Source organism: Lethenteron reissneri, chromosome 65 (assembly GCF_015708825.2).
Source record: "Lethenteron reissneri isolate LAM-NWPU_2019-01 chromosome 65, ASM1570882v1, whole genome shotgun sequence".
Taxonomy (NCBI): domain Eukaryota; kingdom Metazoa; phylum Chordata; class Hyperoartia; order Petromyzontiformes; family Petromyzontidae; genus Lethenteron; species Lethenteron reissneri.
Window position 1 is genome coordinate 75469 of NC_083843.1, and position 24973 is coordinate 100441.

Here is a 24973-nt window from a genome sequence, read left to right on the forward strand (position 1 = left end):
CTGCATGCCGTGGCCTCCATCCTCAGTGAGATTCATTGCGGGGAGATGATGGCAGAGGAGGACGGAGCGGGCCTGCAGGCAACGGCCATTCACGCCACCAGCTCTACGTCTCCCCCCAAAGATTTTGAAACTCCCGCGGAAACTGGGGGAGTTTGCGCAAGAAACCACGAGCATTCTGGGACATGTGCAGCTTCCGGTCGCAGCCTGAGCCAATCAGAGAGCACCGCGTCATCAACGGCGCGACCGGCTCAAGGGGCCGCCATCTTGTCCGCTGAAGGCGGCACAGTTCCTGCCAAGTACGAAGAGGAGCAACTGCCCGTGGGACGCGTGCTGTCCATCCACCAACTCCTGCCCGTCCTCATGGAATTCTCCTCGGCGGGAGGTGACTGGGCAGCTTTCCAGTGGCCTTTCCTCTCCCACTGCGAGATGGCGGGGTGGACGGAGGCAGAGGCGCTACGAGCACTCCCGGCCGCCTTGGACAACAATGCCCTTGTCGCCCTCATCACGATCCCACAAGAGGATCGTTCAATGCTGCAGCAGGCGCTGCAACATATGCCTGCAATATACGGACTACTGCCGGACACGCGACACCGCTTTGCTGTTCGGAGGAAGGGTGAGTACGAGACTCCCCTAGCTTTCCACAGCACGCTGCTTGCCCTTGCCAAAGGTGCCTTCCCTTGCATGGACCACGATGGCATCGACGCTTTCATGCTGGAAAATATGCTGGCACTGGCTCGGGATCTGTGGGTCGTTATACACGCTGTGGATGTTGGACACCTCTGCTCCCTGCATGCCACCAAATGCATCCAGGTGCATTTACTCCTCCAGCGGGAGACAGGCCTCGTGGCCTGCACCACACCGGCTGAAACCTGCAACCCTTCGGAGTAGTCGCAGCCCAACCAAGCCTTTGTATTGGCTAAGGCAAGGGGTTGAAGAGCTGACGATCGCCCACGTCAATGTGACTTCCGACAGTGGGGACATATGTCTCCGCCGCCAGACACAGCACCCATAACTTCCTACAACTTCAGTCTATGGGGTCACAGTGTCATTGGGCTGCTGGGCGCCTCGACGCCGCATCCCTGGTCCATGGTCTTCGGCTCCTCGGTCACCCTCAGCTCTATGGAGGCCTCAGGCAAGTCGCGACACCATACATTTTCGACCCCCACTCTCACCTCGCACACTTCATCACATCCAGTTGCACATTTGTCATGCGTTGGGCGAAAGGGGGCTGGAATGTCTTAAAACCAATTGGGCACTCCGATTAAGTCAGTGGTCCAACTTGGCCCATAGATTAGTTGCCGCGGCCGCAGGGTCCTCTGTCATTGTTGGATCCATTGAGGGGGTCGCTTTTAGAATGCTGGATGACACAGGGCCATCTGCAACCATAATTTCGGACCTCATTTACAATATTTTCCCAAAAATATTTCGCCACCTGTATCCTAATGTCGTTCCATATTTTTCCGCTAATGGAGGGTCGTTGGGCATAGTTGGTCATTAATGCATGCCAGATTTGTATTGGCGACGTAAAATTGATGGGTCCCATTCTAGAGACACTGTCCCTCGCCGTTCTGTGCTTACTGGGAAGGGATTTCTCCGGAAAAATCAAAATCATGGTCGACCAAGGTTGCATTGAACTCCCCTCCGGCCGGCGTATGGCATTCCTGCCTTCCACCACTCGTTTGCGCACGGCTTGTGCTACCGTTCAGGCTTTGGCGTCCCGAAAGGTGTGCATTCCGCCGGGTGCGCAGATGTTAGTTCCCCTTCGGCTTCGTAAACCTCTTGATGTGAGCACGATGGCAGGGGGTGTCCTGCTGGGTCCTTCAAACACTGCGGTCTGGGGGTTGGTGCTGGTCGGTTTACAGACTCTCGTTTCTGGTGATAGGGATTTCTTCATCCAGGTCTTGAATGCCGGGTTGCGAACGATCGTCATACCGCAGGCTACTGTGCTCGCTCACACGACGCCAGTGCTCCAGGGGGATTCGGTTGTGGGCCACATTGGAGCTGCACCTCAGTCGCAACCCCACTCCAACCTCAATGAACAATGGATAGATTCACTTTGCTTGTCGACTGTCAACCTGTCTGACTCTCAGAGGGCAAAATTGCACGTGCTATTACGTGAATTTTCCGACGTTTTAGTAAAAGTAAATTTGACATTGGATGTACTAAATTGCTGAGCCATCATATTGACATGGGGGACACTGCTCCCATCCAGCAGAACCCATTCCGCTTGAGCCTGGCTGAGAAAGAGCATGTTAGGTTGGCCGTTAATGACATGTTAGCCGCGGACATAATTTCTCCATCCACCAGCCCATGGAGGGCCAAGATTGTTCTCGTCAAAAAGCATGATAGTAGCTTAAGATTTTGTGCTCGATTTCCATAGGCTTAATAAAATTTCGGTAGCCGACGCGAATCCACTTTCTCGTATGAATGAGTCGCTAGATGCTTTAGTGGGAGCATGCTATTTTTCGAAGCTGGACCTTTTGTCCTGGTATTGGCAATTGCCCCTCGATGAGGCATCAAAACCCAAGACTGCTTTCTGTACGCTGCAAGGTCATTTTTTTATTTGAATCGGCTGCCCAGGGGTCTCCACTCGGCTCCAGCAAAGTTCCAGTAATTGATGGAACTGGTTCTCGCTGGGCTCCAGTGGGATTCATGCCTGATATATTTACTGTAGATGATGTTATCATCTTCAGCCGTACATTCGAGGAACATCTGGAACGCTTGAGGGCCGTTTTTGGTAAAATGCGAGTGGCAAACCTGAAATTCAAACCACATATATGCCACCTCCTGCGGGAATCTGTGCATTACCATGGGCACATTGTCAGCTAGTCGAGCATTGCCACTGACCCAGAGAAGACAGAATTCATTCTCTCATGGCCGACCCCCACGTTGGTGGGGGAAGTACATTTTATTTGCTTCGCGTCTTATCATCGACGCTCCGAGCGGGTTTTGCATCCATTGCAAAGCCCCTCCATGCACTGACGGCCAAAAGATAAAAATTCCATTGGGGGGAGGTGGAGGAGGCCGCATTTAATTCGCTTTGCGATGCTTTGGTAAATGCCCTACCCCTATGTTGCCCTAATTTAATCCATACAATCAATCCTCACCAACGGACGCCAGCAACACCGGCATTGGCGGGGTGTTGTCTCAGGTCGTCAACGGAGTCGAACGCGTGATTGCATATGGCAGCAGAGTGTTATCTCCAGTGGAGCAACGTTATTTTGTTACTTGCCATGAGATGTTGGTCATTGTCTTCTTTATACAGCAATACCGGTCATATTTATATGGCAGGCACTTCACCGTGTGCTCGGACCACGCGGCACTGCAATATGCATTAAGGGTTGACCAGCCATCCGTTCACCTCTCTCGCTGGCTCGAGGTCCTCCAGTACTACGCGTTTACTGTTATCTACCGTGAGGGAAACCCAACATTCTAATGCCGACGCCTTGTCGTGTCTACCGACAGGCGGAAAGTGCTCATGTTTCCTTGGATCAGGGCGTTGCAGGCAGCCAGATGATTAGCTTGCCCCTGCCCCTCGCAGCAGCAGCTGAGGTGGTTACCTCAGGGGTGAATCCCCCAGCGGAAACTGACAGGATGGTCGCACAGGATGCATTACTCGGCCTGTACCTAGCTGATTGGGGGCGCCTCCAAATGGAGGATGCTTCCCTTCTTATGTTACGCCGCCGCGCCGGACAGTCCAATGGGAGTGGGAGTCGCGAAGGCTTCGCGTCCTTCACCCTGCGCATGGCCTCTTAATGAAATGGGATGGCAGCTCGCGCTGATACAAAATTGTTGTGCCCACTACCCCTGCGGGGAAAGGCTGGCTGGGTTGTTCACGAGCACCTCTTGCATTTAGGGGTGAATAAAACCCTTGCCATGCTCCAGCTGGACTTCTTCTGGCCGGTCATGGCAAGGGACGTGGCCAACTTACTGCAGGGCTGCATCCAGTGCGCACGGCGGAAGCCGCCAGCTAGGCCATCCTGCCTGCCGTCCTTGTAATCCATTCAGGTGTCCTGCATCAATGAACTTGTCACGCTGGACATCCTGGGGCCATTCCCTGCCACTCCCCGGGGTAACAAGTACCTGCTGGTTGAGGTAGAATACTTCACTCGATGGCCTATGGCCTGGCCACTCCCCAACCAGTCCACAGCAGCCATCACGGAGGCCTTTCTCCAGGGCTATGTCCTGGACAAAGGTGCTCCTGGGCAGCTGCTGACCGACCAGGGGAATATTCCTTGCTGCAGGACGTGTGCAAACAATCACACTCATCATTAACAGATAAAATGTCCACATCTGATTGGGACCATGTAGATAACATGACAGTTTCTTCAGCTACTTCAATGTCAACTGTAAGGAAAACTTAACCTGATTGCAAAATTCAACCTCTTGTCAAAAAATAAACCAGAGACACATTTAAAAGTTAGATGTTAACAAGATTGTTTTTAATCAGAGTAACAGCCCAATTTCCGACAGCCTAAAATCGGTACTAGCTAAAGGGTTACATTTCCCAGTCACCCCAAACCACATCCCAGTGGATGATTTCATTGCCCAGGTTGACGTATCCCTCAAAGGTTTGGGACATATCCAGCAGACGTTGCAAGATTTGAAATCGCTGCTATCCTCAAAAATGCTAAGAAACCCATTAGCAACATCAGCAAGGACGAGCGTTTTGAACTCGCTCAATTCAAAAAGAGAGATGACATTGTCATCCTCTCAGCCGACAAGGGCAATGCCACTGTCATCATGGATGAAACCACTTACAACAACAAAGTGCAGGACCTTCTTAATGATGGCAGTTATACCAAAATCAATAGAGATCTTACCAACCGCCTGGCTACGAAAACCAACAGTATCATCACTAATTCGACTTCTATAATTGAACCGACCAAGCAGCTCTCTCTAAAACCTTCGGCTGCTAGACCACTCAGATTTTATGGCTTTACAAAAATCCATAAAGAAGGTACCCCACTCCGTCCGATGGTTTCCACCATTAACTCACTCATCTACATACTGGCCCAATTTCTTCTAGATTTGGAGTTTTCGTGACTGCAAGGATTCATACTCTTTGGTTTCCTCGGTAAAGTCACGTAGGTAAAAAGTATGAAATAAAAGAAAAATATAATAATGAAAAAACAACTAAATTAAATCACGACGTTTCGGGCGCAACACAAGCGTCCTTCTTCAGGTGGGCACAACGTAGTGAAAGCACAAACGCTTAAGTGTGTCTCAGAGATGGCTGTGACGAGGGATTATATAGTCGCAGGGCATGGAGGGAGAGGGGGGCATGGTGAGTGTGGGGGCGGGGTGTGGGCTGAGAAGCAAAGTTGGGAAACCGAGAGTGCGCTGGGAGGCAATGACTGGAGCCGAAACTGAGGCTTTGTGATGTAGATTTAATGATTTAATGTTAACACAAAAAATGTCCCCTTCCAATTGGGACCGTGTTGACAGCATCCTCTGCTGATTCACTGTCAACCAAATGTAACGCTAACCTGATTGCTAAATTCAACCTCCTAGCAAAGAAGAAACCAGAACCACGCATTACAAAGCTAGATGTTAACAAGATCGTTATCAATCAAAGTAACATCCCGATCTCTGATAATCTAAAAACGATACTAGCTAAAGGGCTGAATTTCGCAGTTACCCGTAAACATATCCCAGTAGAAGATATAATCTCCCATATCGATGTAGCCCTTAAAGGCTTAGGACACATCCAAATGGACGTTGCGAAAGCTGAAATAGCCACTATCCTTAAGAATCCTAAGAAACATGTTAGCAACATCAGCAAAAACGTTGCCATACATAGCAGGCATTACCAAAAAGATTTCCAAAGTTCTAAACAAACACAAGATCCAGGTCCGATTCAGTACAGTACACAAGATCCGTGATCTGATCCCATCCGTAAAGGATGTCATTCTTGACTTACATTATCCTGGTGTCTACAAACTAAGTTGCACCTGTGGGGATTGTTACATCGAGGAAACGAAACGACATATTTCTGATCGCATTCGCGAGCACAAGTTGGATCTGAAACATGGCAGAACGAATTATTCGGCCGTAGCCGACCACTGTTAAAATGATGCTGGTTCTCATGACATTGTGATCTCCGATACCAAGGTGCTCTGCAAGCCTCCTGGATACTACCAAAGATTTGTCCATGAAGCCATCCAGATATACAAACATAGACGTAACTTCAACAGAGATGATGGATTCAAATTGTGCAATCATTGGAAAGATGTAATTAACCATGTTAAACGTTAGCTACCGGGCAGTTTACTGCTAGACAGCCGGTTTAGATTTATTTTCATGAACATGTCCATATTCCCAGTCTGTTACCCCCAGTTTCACACACTACCATCGCCATGGTAGTGTGTACCACTAGTTGTTTTTTAGCTTGCACATTTCAGTTTGAACTCCATACGTTGTTAGCCTGCGCATTGCATAACAAAATGCGGCTTAATCCTAGCTTGCTTATCTACTTCCGCCATCTACATCACAAAGCCTAATTTTCGGCTCCAGTCGTTGCCTCCCAGCTAACCCTCGGTTTCACAATTTTGCCTCCCAGCCCACACCCCGCCCCCACACTCACCATGGCCCCCCCTTCATCCATGTCCCGCGACCATATACAGTATCACCCTCACTAAAGTAAGCATCGGTGCATGCTACAGCAGGACGGTGACTGTAGAAAGGGCAAAGAACAATAATTGAAAAAAACCCATCACGACCTAAGCAGCTAACACTGAATGGGAAAAATAAAGTGAAACAACACACAATTAATATACAACATGAAAAATATATACATCGTAAAATAAATGAATACAAAGTAGAGGAACCGTTGAAATAAATGATATTTGGTGCGAGTGGTGGGCGAGTTGTCTTTGTTGGAACGATATTTGCTCCCATCCCGCAACTCTTTGCTCCTTAACGGATTAATTTGATTTTTTCACAAGCTGAGCTGACTTGTTTTTACCCCTTATGCAAGTTAAACACATGCAAGACAACCACCGTTTCCAAAGCAATGAGGGTGGCTAGTGGTAAAATTTTTTAAATATTTCACCTGGGAAATGTCCCCCCAGATGGAACCTCTCATTAGCTAAAGGGTGTCCATGGCACCGATTGACGCATGAAAAATAAACCAAGAATGAGCTTCATGCAGAATTTAAAACATGCCTTCAAAATGTAACCCATCAACCTGATTGCAAAAAACACCCCCATACAGAAATGCAGGTTTCGCCAGTTCTGTCACTCGTACAAGCCATGCACAACGCATCCCACCAGCTGTTGTCTGAGTGCAAGACTGATCCGGTTTGGTTAGGAAGCCACTAGAGTTATGTGCTGTTAAATAATCGAGATTAACAAACTAATTTCTTTAAAACTGATGATTATTGTATTTAGTTTGATTTCGATCTCCCGCACCTATGATTAAAACGGTTGGCTAAGTACGGTGCCAAAGAAGTGCAAGACACATGCCCACGTCTTGTAATGACCTGCATTGTAGTGGCTCTTGAAATGTATATTTTTCTTTTTTTGCCATTTAAAAAAAATGGCTTTTTTAGTTATTTTCGTTGCTGGGTTTTATGGTAGGCAAAGAGTTTTGGAGGGCCAACGACAAAAAAACTTGCCCACAATTGCCGGCGGGATCGTCCTTGAAAAAGAGTTTCTTAGCCCAGTTTGCACTAGTCAGGGAAGTGATTCTGAAGTATGCGTGAGAGAGTAGGCGAGTGGGAGGATGGGTGAATGAGTGGGCGAGTGGGAGGGTGGGTGAATGAGTGAGTGGGTGTATTAGTGGGTGAGTGAGTGGGTGAGTGAGTGGTTGATTGAGAGGACAAGTGAACGTGTGATTGCATGACTGTATGATTGGGCCAGTCAGTGGGTATGTAATGATAGAACGCTTTTATGTTGTCTTCTGGCAAAGTCGCCCTTGAAAACAAATAACTTCTTAGGACAATGGGATCTACTTGGGGAAGTACATTTCTGGTTGTTCTGAAAAGCCTTGAGGAGCGGCCGTCAGTCTTTTTGTGTTCTGCCATGATGCCTGTGCATTGCACCACCCTGTGCCTCCAGACCACTTGGGGAGGGGGATGTAGAAAGATGGATGAAAGACGAGTGAACAATAGCCGTGCGTGTGAATGTGAAACAACAACAACGCAGGTGAAATAAGTGGTGGGTGAGACAAGGTGAGGGTGAGAGATGGTTACATCGCCAACAGTGGGCGATGGAGGCAGGTAGAGTTGGTGATACAGTGAGGGAAAACAGTATTTGATCCCCTGCTTATTTTGTACGTTTGCCCACTGACAAAGAAATTATCAGTCTATCATTTTAATGGTAGGATTATTTGAACAGTGAGAGACAGAAAAACGCATGTCAAAAATGTTATAAATTGATTTGCATTTTAATGAAGGAAATACGTTTTTGACCCCCTCTCAATGAGAATGATTTCTAGCTCCCAGGTGTCTTTTATATAGGTAACGAGCTGAGATTAGGAGCACACTCTTAAAGGGAGTGCTCCTACCTATATAAAAAACACCTGTTCACAGAAGCAATCAATACTTGTTTCCCTCACTGTAACCTCTTGTTACAGCAGCTCTCTCTCTATATTTTCCTGCCCCAGCAGTTCTCCTGCTGTATATGTTTTCACCTGAGGACGGTTGCGTGTGTTGCGATTGAAACGTCATGATCTATTATTATTTCTACCTACGTGACTATACCAAAAGAACCAAAGAGTATGTATTCCTGCAGTCTTGACAGCTTCAAATGAAGATCTACAATGTTCTGTTTGGAAAAAATAACATCGAGCTAGGGTCAGATCTGTATGGTGCACAATGCTGCTTACCGTATCCAGCCTGTCAGTCTGGACTCCAAACTTTCCTCCAAATTCCTTGGCATGGTCTGCACACGGAAATTCATCACAATATCAAAATCAGGTTTTAGATAGTCAAACCGACGGAATAAAGTTATTATCGTTAACATTCTCAAGTAACCAATGGTCCAGTGTTCATTTCCACTGGAGGTCATGAAACAGTGCTGGTAATTCCACATTCTTTAATCGATAGTCAATGTACCCAATCTTGTCATATCTTGGAAGATACTCTGGATTTGAGCCTGGTTAGTGCTAAGATGGGGGGCTATCTGGAAATACCAGATTTATTTTTACAGGCTAAGAGGTGGCCATGATATGGCAGTACAGCAAGTCATAAATTCATCTGTGCAGAGCTGTGAGGATCGAGTTCTCCGTGGGGAGGAACAATGTCAAGTGAGAGCCACTGCACATCCAATTGTGCCTTATGAAACAATGTCAGAGCTGTAGATAAGGAGTTGGCAGCCTTCAAGTACCTTCAAGATTTCTTCCCTAAGCTGTCTGAGGCAAAGGTCAAAGCCGGTTTTGACCTTTGCCTCAGAAAGATAAAGAAGATCCTGGAGTGTAATGAATTCCCAAAAAGCTCACTAGCAAGGAGAAAGCGGCTTGTAACAGCTCTGTAGCAGTGGTTCGTGGCTTCCTGAGCAATCACAAGTTGGAAATCTATGTGGAGCTGTTTGAGACTCTGGTGACAAACTGAGGCACAATGGGCTGTATGATGTCCCTCAAATTCCATATCCTTGATGCTCATCTTGATAGATTCAAGGAGAACATGGAAGCGTACGAGGAGGAGCAAGGCAAGCGCTTCCACCAGGATATACTGGACTTTGAACGCCGCTACTAAGGACAGTATGACGAGAACATGATGTAAGGCTACATTTCGGGGCTCATTCGTGAAACTTTTTAACAGTGTAATCGTTAATCTCGAAAGACAACTGACTTCTAAATCTTTTGTAATAATGTATGTATGCCTTTAGCAGAGGTGGGACAAAGTCATTGTTATGCAAGTACAAGTCGAGTCTGAAGTCATCAAATTCATGACTCGAGTCTGACTCGAGTCCAAGTCACATGACTCGAGTCCACACCTCAGAGGTGGGACAAAGTCATTGTTATGCAAGTCCAAGTCGAGTCTGAAGTCATCAAATTCATGACTCGAGTCTGACTCGAGTCCAAGTCACATGACTCGAGTCCACACCTCAGGCCTTTAGTGTAGTGGAGTAATGCGCTCGGGGGTTTAAAACAGTGTGCACACATGTGTGGGCTGCGGACAGTGAGGTCAAGTCAGCGCGAACAGGTGCGGACAGGGAGAGCAACCAGACAGAGGATGCATTGCAGTGATTGGCTGGCTGCAAATGCAAACGCGGAGTAGGCGCCACGGAGGTGAGAGATAGTAGCGATGAAGGGGATAACACGTGCGAGAGGCGTCGGGACGACGCCAGCTTAATGAGGGCCATCTGAGGGCACTTAATGAGGAGGGGGATAAAAGGGGAACGTGTGAGGCAGAGGAGTGGAGTTGGTTGGAGTGAAGACAAGAGAGAATGCAAGAGAAGTCTGGGACCCCTCTCTCATCTCGTCCTCTCCAGCGGTGTTGGCTAATCCCCCGCTGGAAGCAAGGGCCAGGAACAAAAAGAGTGTTACATAGTGTAATTAGTGAATAACAATTAGTGAATAATAAATAATAACAATAGTGCTACACTAATATGCCCATGGGTGTGTCCGCAGTGGTAAGTGAACAGTGGTGATGATGCCAGCACCACGATGTTTATGCCACTCTCACAGCATCTCTCTACAAATACGACGCCTGTACAATAGCCACCACAGACTCGCACACTCGCATCAATGCACAGACATTGTGTCACTCCGCTGCTGGATGAGCGTCTATCCATGCCGTGTGCATCCTGGGGGGGGGGGTGTTATTTGACCATACTTCACCGCTCTCGTCGGTGCGCTTTGGCGATGGCAGGGATCGTGAATGTAGAAGCGTAGAGGTACAATACAACAATGGTTCATGCTGCACTGCCCTCTGCTGCCCACCCCGTCACAACAGTTACAAGTTTTTATTTAATTAAATAAACGTTGATGCCGAAGGCTCTGCCGAGTCCTCTGGGTTTTCCCTCCACTAGCAGCGAGTATTGGGGTGCTTCTATAAATGTCCACAGGGAGACGATATCAGCCCCTTGGTTGAGCTATCATTTGTGGTGGCCAGGTCGCTTCTGAACAAGATCTAGACGGCTCAGTGGGGCCTTATCTGGTAACATAAAATTAATTCAGTCTATGGGTCTCTATGTATCTCTATTTATCCCTTGGCATCTTTATTGTTCTCTATGTGTGACTATGGGTCTAGTATCTATGTGGTGCTGAACTTTACGAGGACAAATTATTTTCCGTCGTCACTTTATTTTACAAACTCAGCACATTCCACAACCAAGACTTCAGCGCGTTCTCTGGTCACTTGCCGCGCCCCGCTGGCCTCGCTCGCTCTGTTCCCTCCCTCTTTCTCTCCGTCTCTCTCCCCCCGACTCTGCTCTCTGCTTCGCCTGTCTCGGCTTCGACTGTCTCGCTCTCTACCAGCTTCTCCGTCGCACTCCGACTGTCTCTCCCTCTCGTCTCTGTCTCTTGTGTCTTCTCTGTTCCCGTTCCACTGCTAGATTATCCTATCTCTCATCTCTTCTTCTTCTCCGTCTCCGCTGCTAACCTATGCTATCTCCCATATCCTCTTCTTTTCCGTCTCTACTGATAACCTATTCTTCTTCTGCTCCGACTGTCTCCGTCCAGCTCCCAGCACAACTCCCCATCTCACTCTCACGCTCCCGTATTTATCCCCGGCCTCATTAATTTCCAATTAATTAACTGGCATCCCCACTGACGACCCCGCGCCCGCGGGCCCCGCCACCACGTGCTCCCATCCCCAGACTTGCTGGCGCCACCTTTTCCCTGACAACAACAACCGGCCAATCACTGCCCTGCATCCCATAATCACCTAACGAGCCGTCTCGCTCCGGCCGTTATCCCTCAGCAACACCTGCTTGTCCTGATGCGACCCCACTGTTCATTACCCACACGTGATTACAATTTCCCTCCTTGGCGCGTGTTAATCCACTACATCTATATGGGTCTCTCTGTATCTATATGGGTCTCTATGTATATTTGGCTGCTGATATAAATGTCCACATGATGACAATAATGATGCCAGCCATTTGGTTGAGCTATCATTTGTGACAGCGAGCTCGCTTCTAAACAAGAGCTACATAACTCAGTGGGGCCCTGCACCTGGTAACATAAAAAGCTAAATCGGTGGGTCAGAAAGCCCCGCAGCCTATAGCACCTGCTATGCACGGTGGTCACCCATCCCAGGACTAACCAAGCTCAATGCTGCTTAGTCAGGAATCGACCCTACGTTGTGCAGCACGTCAGCCGTTGTACCACCACTCCCCCAGTGTGTATGTAATGCGAGCGTAAATGGGCTCGCTGGATGTGACGTAACAAGTGGGAGGAGTTAGGGTCACGTGGGGGAGAGGATTTAGGGACAGGAACCGGAAGGGTTCGAGGATAGAGTCAGAGTAAAGACAGGGGAAGGCCACGCGGGGCAGGAGGAGGAAAGTGGCGCGACCGCCACGAGCTGGAGACTCGGCACCGTCGGCCAGCGGTGTCCGGGCACAGAGGCGACAGAGGACCAGCAGCGGGGCTGCATATCGGGCAGCAGTGGGGCTGCATAGCGGGCAGCAGTGAGGCTGCATAACGAGCGGCAGTGGGACTGCATGGTGGAGCAGCGATGGGGCTGCAGGAGCAACGGCAGCGGTGTGGCTGCCAAGCGGGAGGCAGAGGAGACACTGAGCGAGGACGCCGTGTGGGCAAGGTTGTACGAACCGAATAAAGGACAACGGAGACAGACACGGTGCAAGAGTCCTTTATTACACTGGTGTCGGAAGTGAAACGGCATGTCAAAACAGCTCAGAAGAAGGAATATTCCCGCACCATCGTCTGCTACATCTACCGACGACGACGACCTTCCTCAAGCGGTGGCGCTACCGACGATGGAGAGAGGGAGCGACGCAGGGACGAGTGACGGCCCGGGGGTGCAGGATGTGGCCGCTTCGGTGGATCCACCCGCGCTGGTGGATGCTGACGAAGGATGGCGCCAGGTGGTGGCCCAGCTGGAGGCATTGAAGACGGACTTGGCGCAGCTGTGCGACCTTGTGACGCCGGCGATGGCTTCAGGGAGGCCCGGGGGTGAACAACAGACCGGGGCCTTGCCTGCGCCGCCAGCCCTCTCCACCACGCGGCACGAGGACGCCATCTTGGGCGTGGCGAGGGAAGAACGGCGGGAAGCCGCCATCTTGCGCCCTCCACCGTGGGAAGCCGCCATCTTGGACACGTTGCGGTGTGACGCCATCTTGAACCTGCCACGCAAGTCGCCACCTGCAGAGGACAGCGGAGCGAGAACCCGCAGCCGTCATTTGACGACAGTTAAAGAATTCTCCATCGGCGGGGACTGGAGTGCGTTCACCTGCCGGTTCTTGGCGGCGGTACGCTCCGCCAAATGGACTGACGCAGAGGCCCTGGAGGTCCTGCCAACGCTTCTCGACGATGAGTCCGTCAGGTTCTTCCGCTCCATCAAGGCCGACAAGAAGAAGACACTGAAAGGGGTCTTTGAGGAAATGGAGGACGCGTACGAGCCTCCGGATGACGCTCACCGAAGATTCGTTCAGCGACAGCGGGCGCCAGAAGAGTCGCCGGTGGCATTCAGGGGTGCCGTTCTGGAACTGGCCATGGCCGCATACCCTGAGTTGTAGCCTGACCTGTTGGAACCCCTTATATTGGGCAAAATGCTGGAACAATCGAGAGACTTGGGGATCCCTATGCCGGTGTGCGGCCATGAGAAGTTGACGTCACGTGCTGCAGCTAAGTGTTTGGATGCCCAGTTTAACCTTCGTCGTTGAAAACAGGTGACAGCTTGGACGGGGGGGCCCATCGTCGAAGGGGGTGCCATGGGTTGGGATCCCAAGAAGGCGGTCTACATTCCTGACGACGGGGGTCCGCAGGGATTGACGGCCGCCTCCGCGCAGTGGCCTGTCCGGGGAGGGCCGGGGCCGCGGTCTGCACCGCCGACGCGGGAGCGTCGGGACAGACGGAGTGCTGTGCGCCGCAACGACGTCGAGTGTTTTCGCTGCGGCCGCAAAGGCCATTTCGCCAGGGATTGTTGGGCCCGTATCCCGGGACCGCCCCAGCAGGAGGCCTCGGTCGCGGACGTGCCGCGGAAGGACCCTCCGGAACAGGCAAGTCGGTGCGCACCAGACACCCGGCAAGGCTTGTCACCTCATGCATCACCATCGCCGCGCGGTCCGTGTGTCGTTAACAGCGGGAAGCCACCGACTGACCTGTGTCGCTCGTTAACGCAGTGGCGCAAATTGGCAAGGAGGGTAGTTGCGGCCGCTACCGGTTCGTCCACTGTGCCGGGTTCTATACAAGGGGTCGACGTGCGCATTTTGGTAGACTCCGGTGCGTCCGCGACGATTATCTCAGATGTCATTTTCCATCTTTTGGGCATCCCGCCGGGGGCGGTGCGACCGGTTTATGATTCCTGCATAGCAGCGAACGGGGGAAGTATGGGCATTGTGGGCCAGGTGGACGCCAATATATCCATCGGGGGGGTGTCGGCCTCAGGAACTGTGTTGATTTCGAGGTCCCTTGCGGTTCCATGTTTGTTGGGGACCGATTTTCTGGCTAAAATGCCCATTCAAATAAGGGTTAATCAAAATTGCATTGAACTACCAGGGGGTCGAAAAATGTCATTCTTGCCGTCGCCCTAGGGGGGGCCCGCTCCGGTCTGCCAGGTGCAGGCACAGTCCGAGGTATCTGTTGACATTCCACCTGGTTCGCAGATGCTTATCCCTTTGCGATATCGGAAACCGGTGCCTGGTCTAGAGGGAGCGCCTGGGGTTTTGTTATCAACGTCCGCAACCATAACGGGCGGGTCGTCGTTGGTTGGGGCGCAAACCATTGTCTGGCCGGGGCAGCCGCCGTTTTTGCAAGTGCTAAATGGGAGTGCGGAGAATGTTTGCGTGCAGGCCGGAACGGTTGTGGCTCATGCCACGACAGCGTTCACGGCCCATGACGACCGGTGCCGCCGGGACGTGGTAGGGGGAGTTTCGGACCCTACGGCCCAAGATGATCGATGGGTTGCCGAGTTGTGCGGGGAGAATTCATCCCTGACCAGGGAACAGCGATCCGCGCTTCGCGCGCTGTTGCTGAGTTATTCCGATGTGTTTAGCTTGGATTATTTTGACTTGGGACGCACCTCCCTGCTTTCCCACCACATTGAAACGGGGGACGCTGCTCCGATTCGGTTGAATTCGCATCGGTTGAGCCTGGCGGAGCGGGACCATGTTCGTGGAGCAGTGGAGGACATGCTGGCGGCAGACATTATATCCCCGTCTAACAGCCCATGGGGCGCGCTGGTAGTCCTGGTGAAAAAGAAAAACGGCAATCTGCGATTTTGCGTCAACTTCCGCAAATTAAACAAGGTGTCCGTGGCGGATGCGTACCCCCTGCCGCGTATGGATGATTCCTTCGATGCCTTGTCGGGTGCGAAGTTCTTTTCAACGCTGGATCTCTCTTCGGGATTCTGGCAACTTCCCCTGGATGAGCCCTCGAGGGAAAAGACTGCTTTCCGTATGCCGCAGGGCGTATTTCAATTCAATTGTCTTCCGATGGGGTTAAATGCTGCCCCTGCCACATTTCAAAGGTTGATGGAGCTGGTATTAACGGGGTTGCAGTGAGAGACATGTCTGATATATTTAGACGACATCATCGTCTTTAGCCGCACATTTTACGAACATCTACAGAGACTGGAGGCGGTGTTCGCTAGGATGCGCTCCGCCAATCTAAAATTTAAACCAAAGAAATGTCACCTATTGCGCTATTTGGGACACATAGTCAGTGCCGAAGGGGTTGCCACGGACCCGGAGAAGACGGCGTGCGTCCGCAACTGGCCAACCCCGGCCATGGTGGGGGTTGTGCGTCGTTTCCTTGGGTTTGCTTCGTATTACCGCAGGTTCGTTCCCAATTTTGCGACGATCGCTAGGCCTCTGCACCTCCTTATGGGTAAAGGACGGAGGTTCAGTTGGGGACCGCCAGAGGAAGCGGCGTCTAAGGGCCTACGCGATCGTTTGGCGACGGCGCCAACATTAGACTATCCCGATTTCGATCGCCCTTTCATTTTGGACATGGACGCGAGTGACACTGGGATCGGGGCCATTCTGTCACAGTCCAAGGGCGGTGTAGAATGCGTGGTAGCTTACGGTAGCCGCATCTTGTCCCCCGCAGAAACCCGCTACTGCGTTACTCGCCGCGAACTTTTGGCTATTGTCTATTTTCTCCGCCAATATCGGAAGTATCTTTACGGCCGTTCGTTTATTGTGCGCACGGATCATGCGGCTTTACAATATGCTCTGAAGGTTGACCAACCATCTGGCCAACTGGCACGATGGTTGGAAACCCTGCAGGAGTTTTCTTTCCAAATTCAACATCGGAAGGGGTCACGGCACGCGAATGCGGACGCGCTCTCCAGATTGCCTCAAGGGTCCCCTTGCGCTTGCGCGTTGGGTACGCATAGGTGTACGCCGGCTCAGCAACCCCCTCGGCCTATTGTGTCAGCGGTGGAGGTGCCTGAGGCTCCAGTGTGCCCAGGACCGGCCGATGGGGTTCTGAACCTGCCGCGGCCGGTGTGGATTCGCGAACAAATGCTTGACGACTCGTTGGGGGCTTTGCGGAGTCGGGCTGCGAAAGGAGGGGGGGGACTGCTTTCCGGAGGGACGCCGGGGGCCGCTCTCCGTGACGGACTGCTGATGTGGAGGAAGGGGTTACACGATCGCTGGCGTCTGGTTGTACCGTCATCGTTACGGTACGAATTGATTAGGACTCTGCACTGCGACACTCTATTTCATCTGGGGGTGCAGAAAACCTTGTTGACGTTGCAGCGAGACTACTTCTGGCACGGCATGACGACGGATGTCGTCGGACACATTCGCGCGTGTCCCGAGTGTGCCCGGCGAAAGCCGCCCAAACACCCATATGTGCCGCCTGTGCAGTCTATATAGGTGTCTCGGATTAACGAGTTGGTGGCGTTGGATATTCTGGGACCCTTCCAACCATCCGCTAGAGGCAATAAATTCTTGCTAGTTGGAGTGGAGTATCTCTCCCGCTGGCCGATGGCCTGGCCCTTACCCGACCAGTCGGCGGCGTCCATTACGGACGCCTTTCTATTTGGATATGTGATGGACAAAGGGGCGCCGGAGAGGTTGCTCACGGATCAGGGCCGAAATTTTTCTTCTAAATTGTTGGGCGAGGTGTGCGCTGCTCTGGGAACTAAGAAGATCCGTACATCTCCCTACCACCCGCAGACGGATGGCATGGTGGAACAGCTAAATCGGATGCTGTCAGCCATGCTATGTCACACGGTTAACGAGAAGCAAGCTGATTGGGATTTGCATATCCCTGGGGTACTCTCGGCATACCGGATGACGCCTCACGCATCCACAGGGTATTCTCCGTTTTTTCTCTGTGCCGCCAATGGACGTATAGCTGGGAACGGGAGCGAGAGGCCCTAGTAAGCCTCTCCCCGACTACATTCAAGACGCTGTTCGCCGCGTCGCCGAGGCGCGGGAGTGGGCCTGATTGGCTACTGCCAAGACCCAGGCCCGGAACGAACGTTGCGCTCGACGCTCGAAGGGGAAATGCCCCTGGAAGGTGGGGGACATGGCCTGGTTGCATTGTCCGCAGGTGCGGCCAGGAACCTCCCCTAAGCTGCATAAACCATGGCAGGGGCCGGTTACGCTTATTGAGGTTCCTAACCCGCAGTCCGCGCGCGTTCGGTTCAGATCTCGGTGCTGGTTCGTCCATACGTCTCGGTTGAAACCCTACGTGGCCCCGCGGATGGATGCGTCATCTCCTGATGTTGCCTTGCCGGTGTCTGTTGCTGCCGACGCACCTCTGCCTATGCCTGTTGACCCTGCAAGCGCGCCTGTCGTGCCTTCTACAGACGAACCGGCCGTGACACTGGCGGAGGCAGCGAACCCTGCTCTGGGTGGGGCTACCACGGCTGCGGGGACACCTGGCCCCACCGCCCCTCCAACCCCACCACAGACACGGTTGCGGGACACCCCGGACTCGGGTCTCTCAGGGAAACGGACCTTGGCGTTGACGGGCCTCCAATAGCGACGGGCGGTTTTAATCCCGTCGCTCCTAAAACCACGTCGCGTTCTCGGTCTGCAGGGGGGCCGCCGCTCGTCCGGGACGGGCCGGCGACCCGCACGCGTTCAAAATCTCTTTCTTTTTGTTGATTGTTGTTGTTCTTGTTGTTGTTGTTATTGTTAGTATTGTTATATTCTCCGTTGTCCGGTCATTGCTGATGGTTGGAGGTCGCTCGCATTACTTTTTCTGTTTCAGCCGAGGACGGCTGGAATTTTCTCTACGGGGGAGGGTGGTGTAATGCGAGCGTAAATGGGCTCGCTGGATGTGACGTAACAAGTGGGAGGAGTTAGGGTCACGTGGGGGAGAGGATTTAGGGACAGGAACCGGAAGGGTTCGAAGATAGAGTCAGAGTAAAAACAGGGGAAGGCCACGCGGGGCAGGAGGAGGAAAGTGGCGCGACCGCCACGAGCTGGAGACTCGGCACCGTCGGCCAGCGGTGTCCGGGCACAGAGGCGACAGAGGACCAGCAGCGGGGCTGCATATCGGGCAGCAGTGGGGCTGCATAGCGGGCAGCAGTGAGGCTGCATAACGAGCGGCAGTGGGACTTTATGGTGGAGCAGCGACTGGGCTGCAGGAGCAACGGCAGCAGTGTGGCTGCCAAGCGGGAGGCAGAGGAGACACTGAGCGAGGACGCCGTGCGGGCAAGGTTGTACGAACCGAATAAAGGACAACGGAGACAGACATGGTGCAAGAGTCCTTTATTACATGTATATTAACTGTTGAAATATAAACTAGTGAGTAGGTGAGTGAGTGGGTGAATAAATGGAGGTTTAGGTAGGTGAATGAGTTGGCGAGTAAGTGGGTGAGTGGGGGTGTACGTAGGTGAGTGAGTGGGTGAATGAGTGGATGAGTGAGTAGGTGAGTGAGTGGGGTAGTAAGAGTAGGTGGGTGTGGTGAGTGGTAACATAGCGGTAGGTGCACTGTGCTACGTAGCTCTTTTACAGTAAAAACCTGGCCACACGTGCTGATTGCTCATCGAAGTGGCTTTTCACGTGGAACTGTATAGCAGCCAAATACCCTAAACGCAGATTTCTAAATGTGTATGGAAAAAACCGGAGGACCAGAAGAAAAATCCATGCGACCACAAGGAGAGAGACATGCAAACTCCACATGTACAGGCATCGGGATGGGGATCAAACCCACGGCCTTCTGTATAACATGCGAAGTAGGTAACATCTACCTAGCCACCATTGTGTAACAGCAGCGCTTGAACTGGAGCATATACATTATCATCTGTGTGTATGAGTACACTCGGTCTAGACCACGTGTGTAGTGTGTAACATACACGGAGGCGGACACACTATAAGTTGGAGGAAACACGTTTGATAAACAAACTATGAACACTCTGAGTCCTCTAGATAGGTGTGGCTATCTGTCGCTATGTGCGTGTGAGTTAAACTAAATGAACGGGTCAGCAGCATACATGCTGCCTGACCCACGAATCCCAGTCAAGACTACACGACAAACGAGGAGCGAAGAGCGAAGACCTTTCAGTTGATCCCCACAAACGAGCCCCAAATCCCTTTGGCGCTCCCACTTTATATCCTTGGCTGCGGCCTCGCTATGCCCTCGGCCTCACTACGCCCTCGGCCACGCCCCCTGCTGTATCAAGACCGGAGCTTCCCATTCCCGATCACGTGTCCATCACACCTCCAATGGAGACTCCCGGCACTCAGCGGAACTCCAGAAGCCGTGGCTGGTGCAACAACGCAGTGACCTCTATTTTTGCTTCTACACTACCCCACCTCCGCCCCTCTATAACAATTTAGCCGACCTGGCTGGGAAACCCCAAAATTCTGAAGGAGAAAGCAGAACATTCTCCTCAAAATTTCCCACAGCCAATCTGGCTGACTGTTAAATCACAATTTGCAAGGCGTGGCCCGCAATTTAAAACTAGAACAATTAACCGTTAACAAGAACAATGAACACCGCGAGCGGGGAAAACACCCCAACATTATAACAAAATCCGCGAGGGAAAACTAAGAAGCGAGGACGGGTATTCACAAGGGTGGATCTGCCCTCCCGGCAGCCAGCAAAATCCCACAGCTGGACGTATGCCTCCCCCACATGAGCACAGGACGGGTCTGGTTCAAGCAACGGCCCCTCTGGCTCGCGAGTGAGGCAGAAACCCAATTGTGTGCGGAAATCTTGGCGTGCAGGCGAGAATCATCGGAACTGACCAGGATTTGAGCGTGTCTTTGTCGCCGGGCCCCCAGACGGGTTGGGGGAGGCCTCCGCAGGAGGTTCCGGAGCGGGACAAAGCTGGCCTGAGGAGCACGGCCCCTCCCGAAGCAGAGAAGGAGAAGGCTGTCTGACCGGAGAAGAAGGGCCGGACGATGGATGTCCTTCCCCAATTGGAACCGAAACCGGAGGTGTAGCCGGCTGCTCCGCAGACCTCAGGTGCTGCTGCCCTGTAGGTGAAGAGACAGAGCACCCCTGAGGCATCGTATCCATTGATGCATGCCCCAGCTCGTCGGGCGCACCCAACACACAGACCCCAGGGAATGGAGATGAAGGAACACCATAAAGCGGACAAAACGGTTTAAGACGCGACGCATGCACGAACCAGCACCTGCGACTGAATTGGATGTGGACGCTTTGCGGGCTCTTTACCTCAACGATTTCCACGGGGCCTCGCCAAGGTTTATATAGGTTAGGGGACGTCCCCACGGGGACCTGGGGGCAGTAAAGCCACACCCTATCCTCGACTACCCATTTGGTCCCAGTTTCCCGGATCCCCACCCACCGCTTGTAGCAGCTTGTTTTAAAACCGAATTACCTCAGGAGGCCTCCCTAGCCTCTGACAAGCACTGGAGGGTAAAGTGTACACGGTCAGGCATTTTCTTACGAGCCAGATCCGGATTCAGCTGGACATCAATAGGCAGATTGTGCTCCTTCCCTTACATTAGAAAAAACGGTGGACGCATGAGGGGCTAATCAATAAGCGACAAGAATACCTGGGACATGCAGGTCCCAGTCGGTTTGTTCCACATTGACCCGCTGGCATAGCATGGATGTCAGGGTCCTGTGTAGGTGCTCCACCATGCTGTCAGTCTGCGGGTGATAAGGCGAAGTGCAGATCTTTTTGGTGCCCAGCTTGTCACACACCTCCTTTTGCAGCTGAGATGAAAAATTATTGCCCTGATCCGTGAGAAGGAGTCCCAGGGCTCCCTTATCCAGAACATACCCGTGGAGAAAGGCGTCGCAGCCCACTGGTCCGGCACCAGCCAGGCCATTGGCCACCAAGAAAAGTACTCTACACCCACCAGAAAATACTTGTTTACCCGTGGGGTGGTGGGTAATGGAACAAGCATATCGAGCACATCAAGCTCATTTACACAGGATACACAAATCAATTGGAGAGGCGGGCACGCCATTTTTGGTGGAGGTTTTTGGCAGACGCATTCAGTGTTCCCTCTCAGCACATTCTGAACGTCAGCAGTCATGCCGGGCCAGAAAACGTTTAGGTGAAGGGTGGACAGGGTCCTTTTGACCCCCAAATACATAACGCATTTGTGTGTTGCTCAAATCAACTTGCCCCGCAGAATGGTGGGAACGAACACGTATTTTCGTAATTCTGCATCCCATCGCATCAGGAGGCCCCCTCGCAGGATTACCATGGATAACACTTGTCGGCTCTTTCACTCCACGGAGTCACAAACACGGCATCTAATAGTGAGCAAGGAGGCGTCCGCCACATGGAGTCGCCCCCACTCGGTGTTGGTTATACCGAGCGTGTGGTCACGCATGTCAGCTGCATCTGTGTGCGCGATATCGGTTGCAGTGACAACTACGTGGCGGAGCTGAATCGGCGAGCCTGCACTGTCCCGCGCCCGAAATGCACGCACTCTTGTCTCTAGGTGGTAAATGTGACAATGTGTCAGCATTCGTGTAGCCGACGCCCTTTCTATAAGAAACTACTAATGCATAGTCCTAAAGGACCTCAAGTCAACGGGACAGCTGGCCGGACGACTGCTCAGCATGCAGCGCGTACTGCAGAGCCGCGTCATCCGAGCGCACCTCGAACTTGCGTCCGTAGAGGTACGGCCGGTACTGCCGGATGAAAGAAACTATCGCCAGCAACTCTGGATGTGTAATGCAGCAGCATTGCTCCGCCGGGGACAGCACTCTTCTCCCGTATGCAACCACGCGCTCTACTCCATCCACAACCTGTGATAAAACGGCATTTAAACCCGTGTTGCTAGCGTCTGTATCAAGGATGAAGGGCAAAGAAAAATCGGGTTACCGAAGGGGAGGCGGGTTGACCAGGCTGTCACGCAGCGTGGCAAATGCAGCCTCCTCCTCCTCCCCCCACCGAAATTTCTGTACCTTGGCCGTGAGGACGTGGAGTGGTTTTGCAATCGTAGCGAACCCGGGGACGAAACATTGATAAGAGGCGAACCAGATAAAACTACATACTTCACACAACGACTTGGGGGTTGGCCATGTGCGCATGCGCGCAATTTTGTCAGGGTCCGTTGATATCCCAGATTCGCTGACGATGTGGCCTAAGTACTTGACCGATCTTTGCAACAGGTATCACTTCTGCGGCTTAAACTTCAATTTAGCAGCCCGCATTTTGAGGAAAACAGCCCTTAATCTCTGTAGGTGCTCCTCGAACTTACATCCGAATACAATGACGTCGTCATGGTGAATCAAGCACGTGTCCCATTGTAGGCCTGCTAATACCAGCTCCATCAGCCGTTGGAATGTGGCCAGAGCTGAGTGAAGTCCCATCGGAAGCCAGTTGAACTTAAAAGGGCCCCGGGGGCGTATGGAATGCAGTTTTTGGCCTAGAGCTGTCATCTAAAGGCAACTGCCAAAATCCTGACAGGAAATCAAGCGTGAAGAAGAACCGCACCCCCGACAAAGCGTCCAACGAGTCGTCCATCCGTGGCAGCGGGTACACATCTGCCACGCAGACATTGTTGAGTCTGCGGAAATCCACGCAGAACCTCAAACTGCCATCCTGCTTTTTAACAAGAATGATGGGCACCCCCCAAGGGCTGTTGGAAGGAGAGATAATGTCGGCAGCCACCATCTCGTCAACCGCGTGGTGCACATGGTCGTTCTCTTTGGGACTTAGGTGACAAGGATTTAGACGAATAGGAGCAGAATCTCCCGTATTAATGTGGGGGTGCACCACATTGATACGGGAGAGAGGCGTGCAGCCAATATCGAATTTGGAACTGCTAAAGACATCGGAGAATTCCGTTAAGAGCGCACACAGATCAAGCTTCTGTGCCGTTGACAAATATTTGCTCATGGAACATAGAGTATCTAACCATGCCTCGTCACTGTCCTCACCCTGCCCCACAGCCGCTGCAACATCCATGTTCCTGCCGTTTTTTTCCTCGCAACGTGCGGCTGACGCATGAGCCAAGACAGTGCTCTCTTAAATCGCTGACACACCCGGACTGACGTTCAAAACCTGGATGAAAGGTTGTCGATCGCTTGCTACCAATGTCTGCAAGCAGACTAAATGTTGAGCGCAAACTGCCTTGGTGGAGGGAACCAGCATGTGAAACCGTGTGGTGATCGAGATTCTTCCTTTAGATGCAAAGGAACCGCATCTGTACACTGGGGGAATTTTCACCGTTTTCTTTGCCTTTGGAGGGACCGAAACATTTGCTGTGTGAAACAAAGTCGGTGATGATAAAAATGCCATTCGGTGGCCCGACGGTAACTCAATGCAGCCCTTATCCACCAGGATTTTGAGCGGCATTTTACTTAGGAAATCGGTCCCTAACAGACAGCATACGGCTAAAGATTTAGAAATGAGTACCGGACCCGTCAACCGGATGTCCCCTACGCGGCCAAGCAGGGAATTGAAATGGGAAAAATGGCACGCGATTTTGGCGGCAAGCACTCAAAAAACATTTCCGAAATGATGGTCGTTGACGCACCAATGTCAACAAGGACCCGCACCTCGACACCTTCGACAGTCCCCACAACCGCAGATGAATCCGCCGCAGCTGCAACAATACGGCGTGGCAGGGCCGTCACTTGCACGGGGTTCCGAGGCCAACCGTCACGCACAAACTCTCAATCGGAAGACAATGCATCCCATCGCAAATCCGTGACTCGCGACGTTAAAACAGATGACTGAGGTGAGACAAGGGGCTGTGTGTGGGGTGTGCCGTATATTCGCCTGAGGGCCCAGCGGAGCAAAGGGACAACAATCAGCAGGCGGCGTCATCATTGAAGGCCCTCCACGTCGAGCACGGTACCCCATGGACACATGACCCGGCAGCCCACACTTAAAATACATGACCGGGCCGTCCCTCAGGCGAGGGGAAGCCCCCCGTGGCCGATCTCATATGCCCTGGTGGTGCTCTGCCGACCCTTTCCAGATGCGCCGTTGGACGGGAAAAGGCGGTTTGTAGAAGCCAATTTCTTGTGGGTGCTCCCTCCTTTTTGGCTGGACCCATGCTTGCGACCATGCCGGCACGCTGACAGGTGTTAAAATGTGCCTCGAGGCACCTCGCAACTGGAAAGAAAGTCACGTCGTTGTCTTCTGTAACTGGCAAATCGACCTGGAGGTCTTGGGCCAGCAGCAGCATTTTCTCGAGGATGAGTGAATCCCGGCCGACTTGGTCCATCCTGGGAAACGCCAACTTTGCCAAAGCTAGGAGTGCTATGCGATAGGCAAGGGGCATCTCGGCCTTTCCTCGCCCGCGTGTAGCAAACCTGTGGCACCTTGATGACGGTGCGGTGAAAATCGCCCCCATTTGCGCGAGCGCTTGAGCGAGTGTCGCTTTGTCGCCGTCGGGAATAGCGTCGAACGCCGCCAGCGCGTCGTCGTCGAGCGCCGTAGGGAGCACCAACAGCGCCTTCTCCATCCACCCTGCCAGCGTGCAGGTGGTG

The 24973-nt window shown here is 52.2% G+C and overlaps 1 protein-coding gene across 1 annotated transcript in view; it reads right to left on the reverse strand.

The window, feature by feature from the left end:
* Positions 1–24973, reverse strand: part of LOC133359430 (uncharacterized) — a 99474-nt gene that overhangs the window by 14122 nt on the left and 60379 nt on the right. Inside the window, exons 8-9 of the mRNA XM_061577843.1 lie at positions 20287–20517; positions 8831–8886 (exon numbers count right to left, since the gene is read on the reverse strand). Of these exons, the coding sequence (XP_061433827.1) occupies positions 8831–8886; positions 20287–20517 (287 nt within the window). The remainder of the gene's footprint in view (positions 1–8830; positions 8887–20286; positions 20518–24973) is intronic.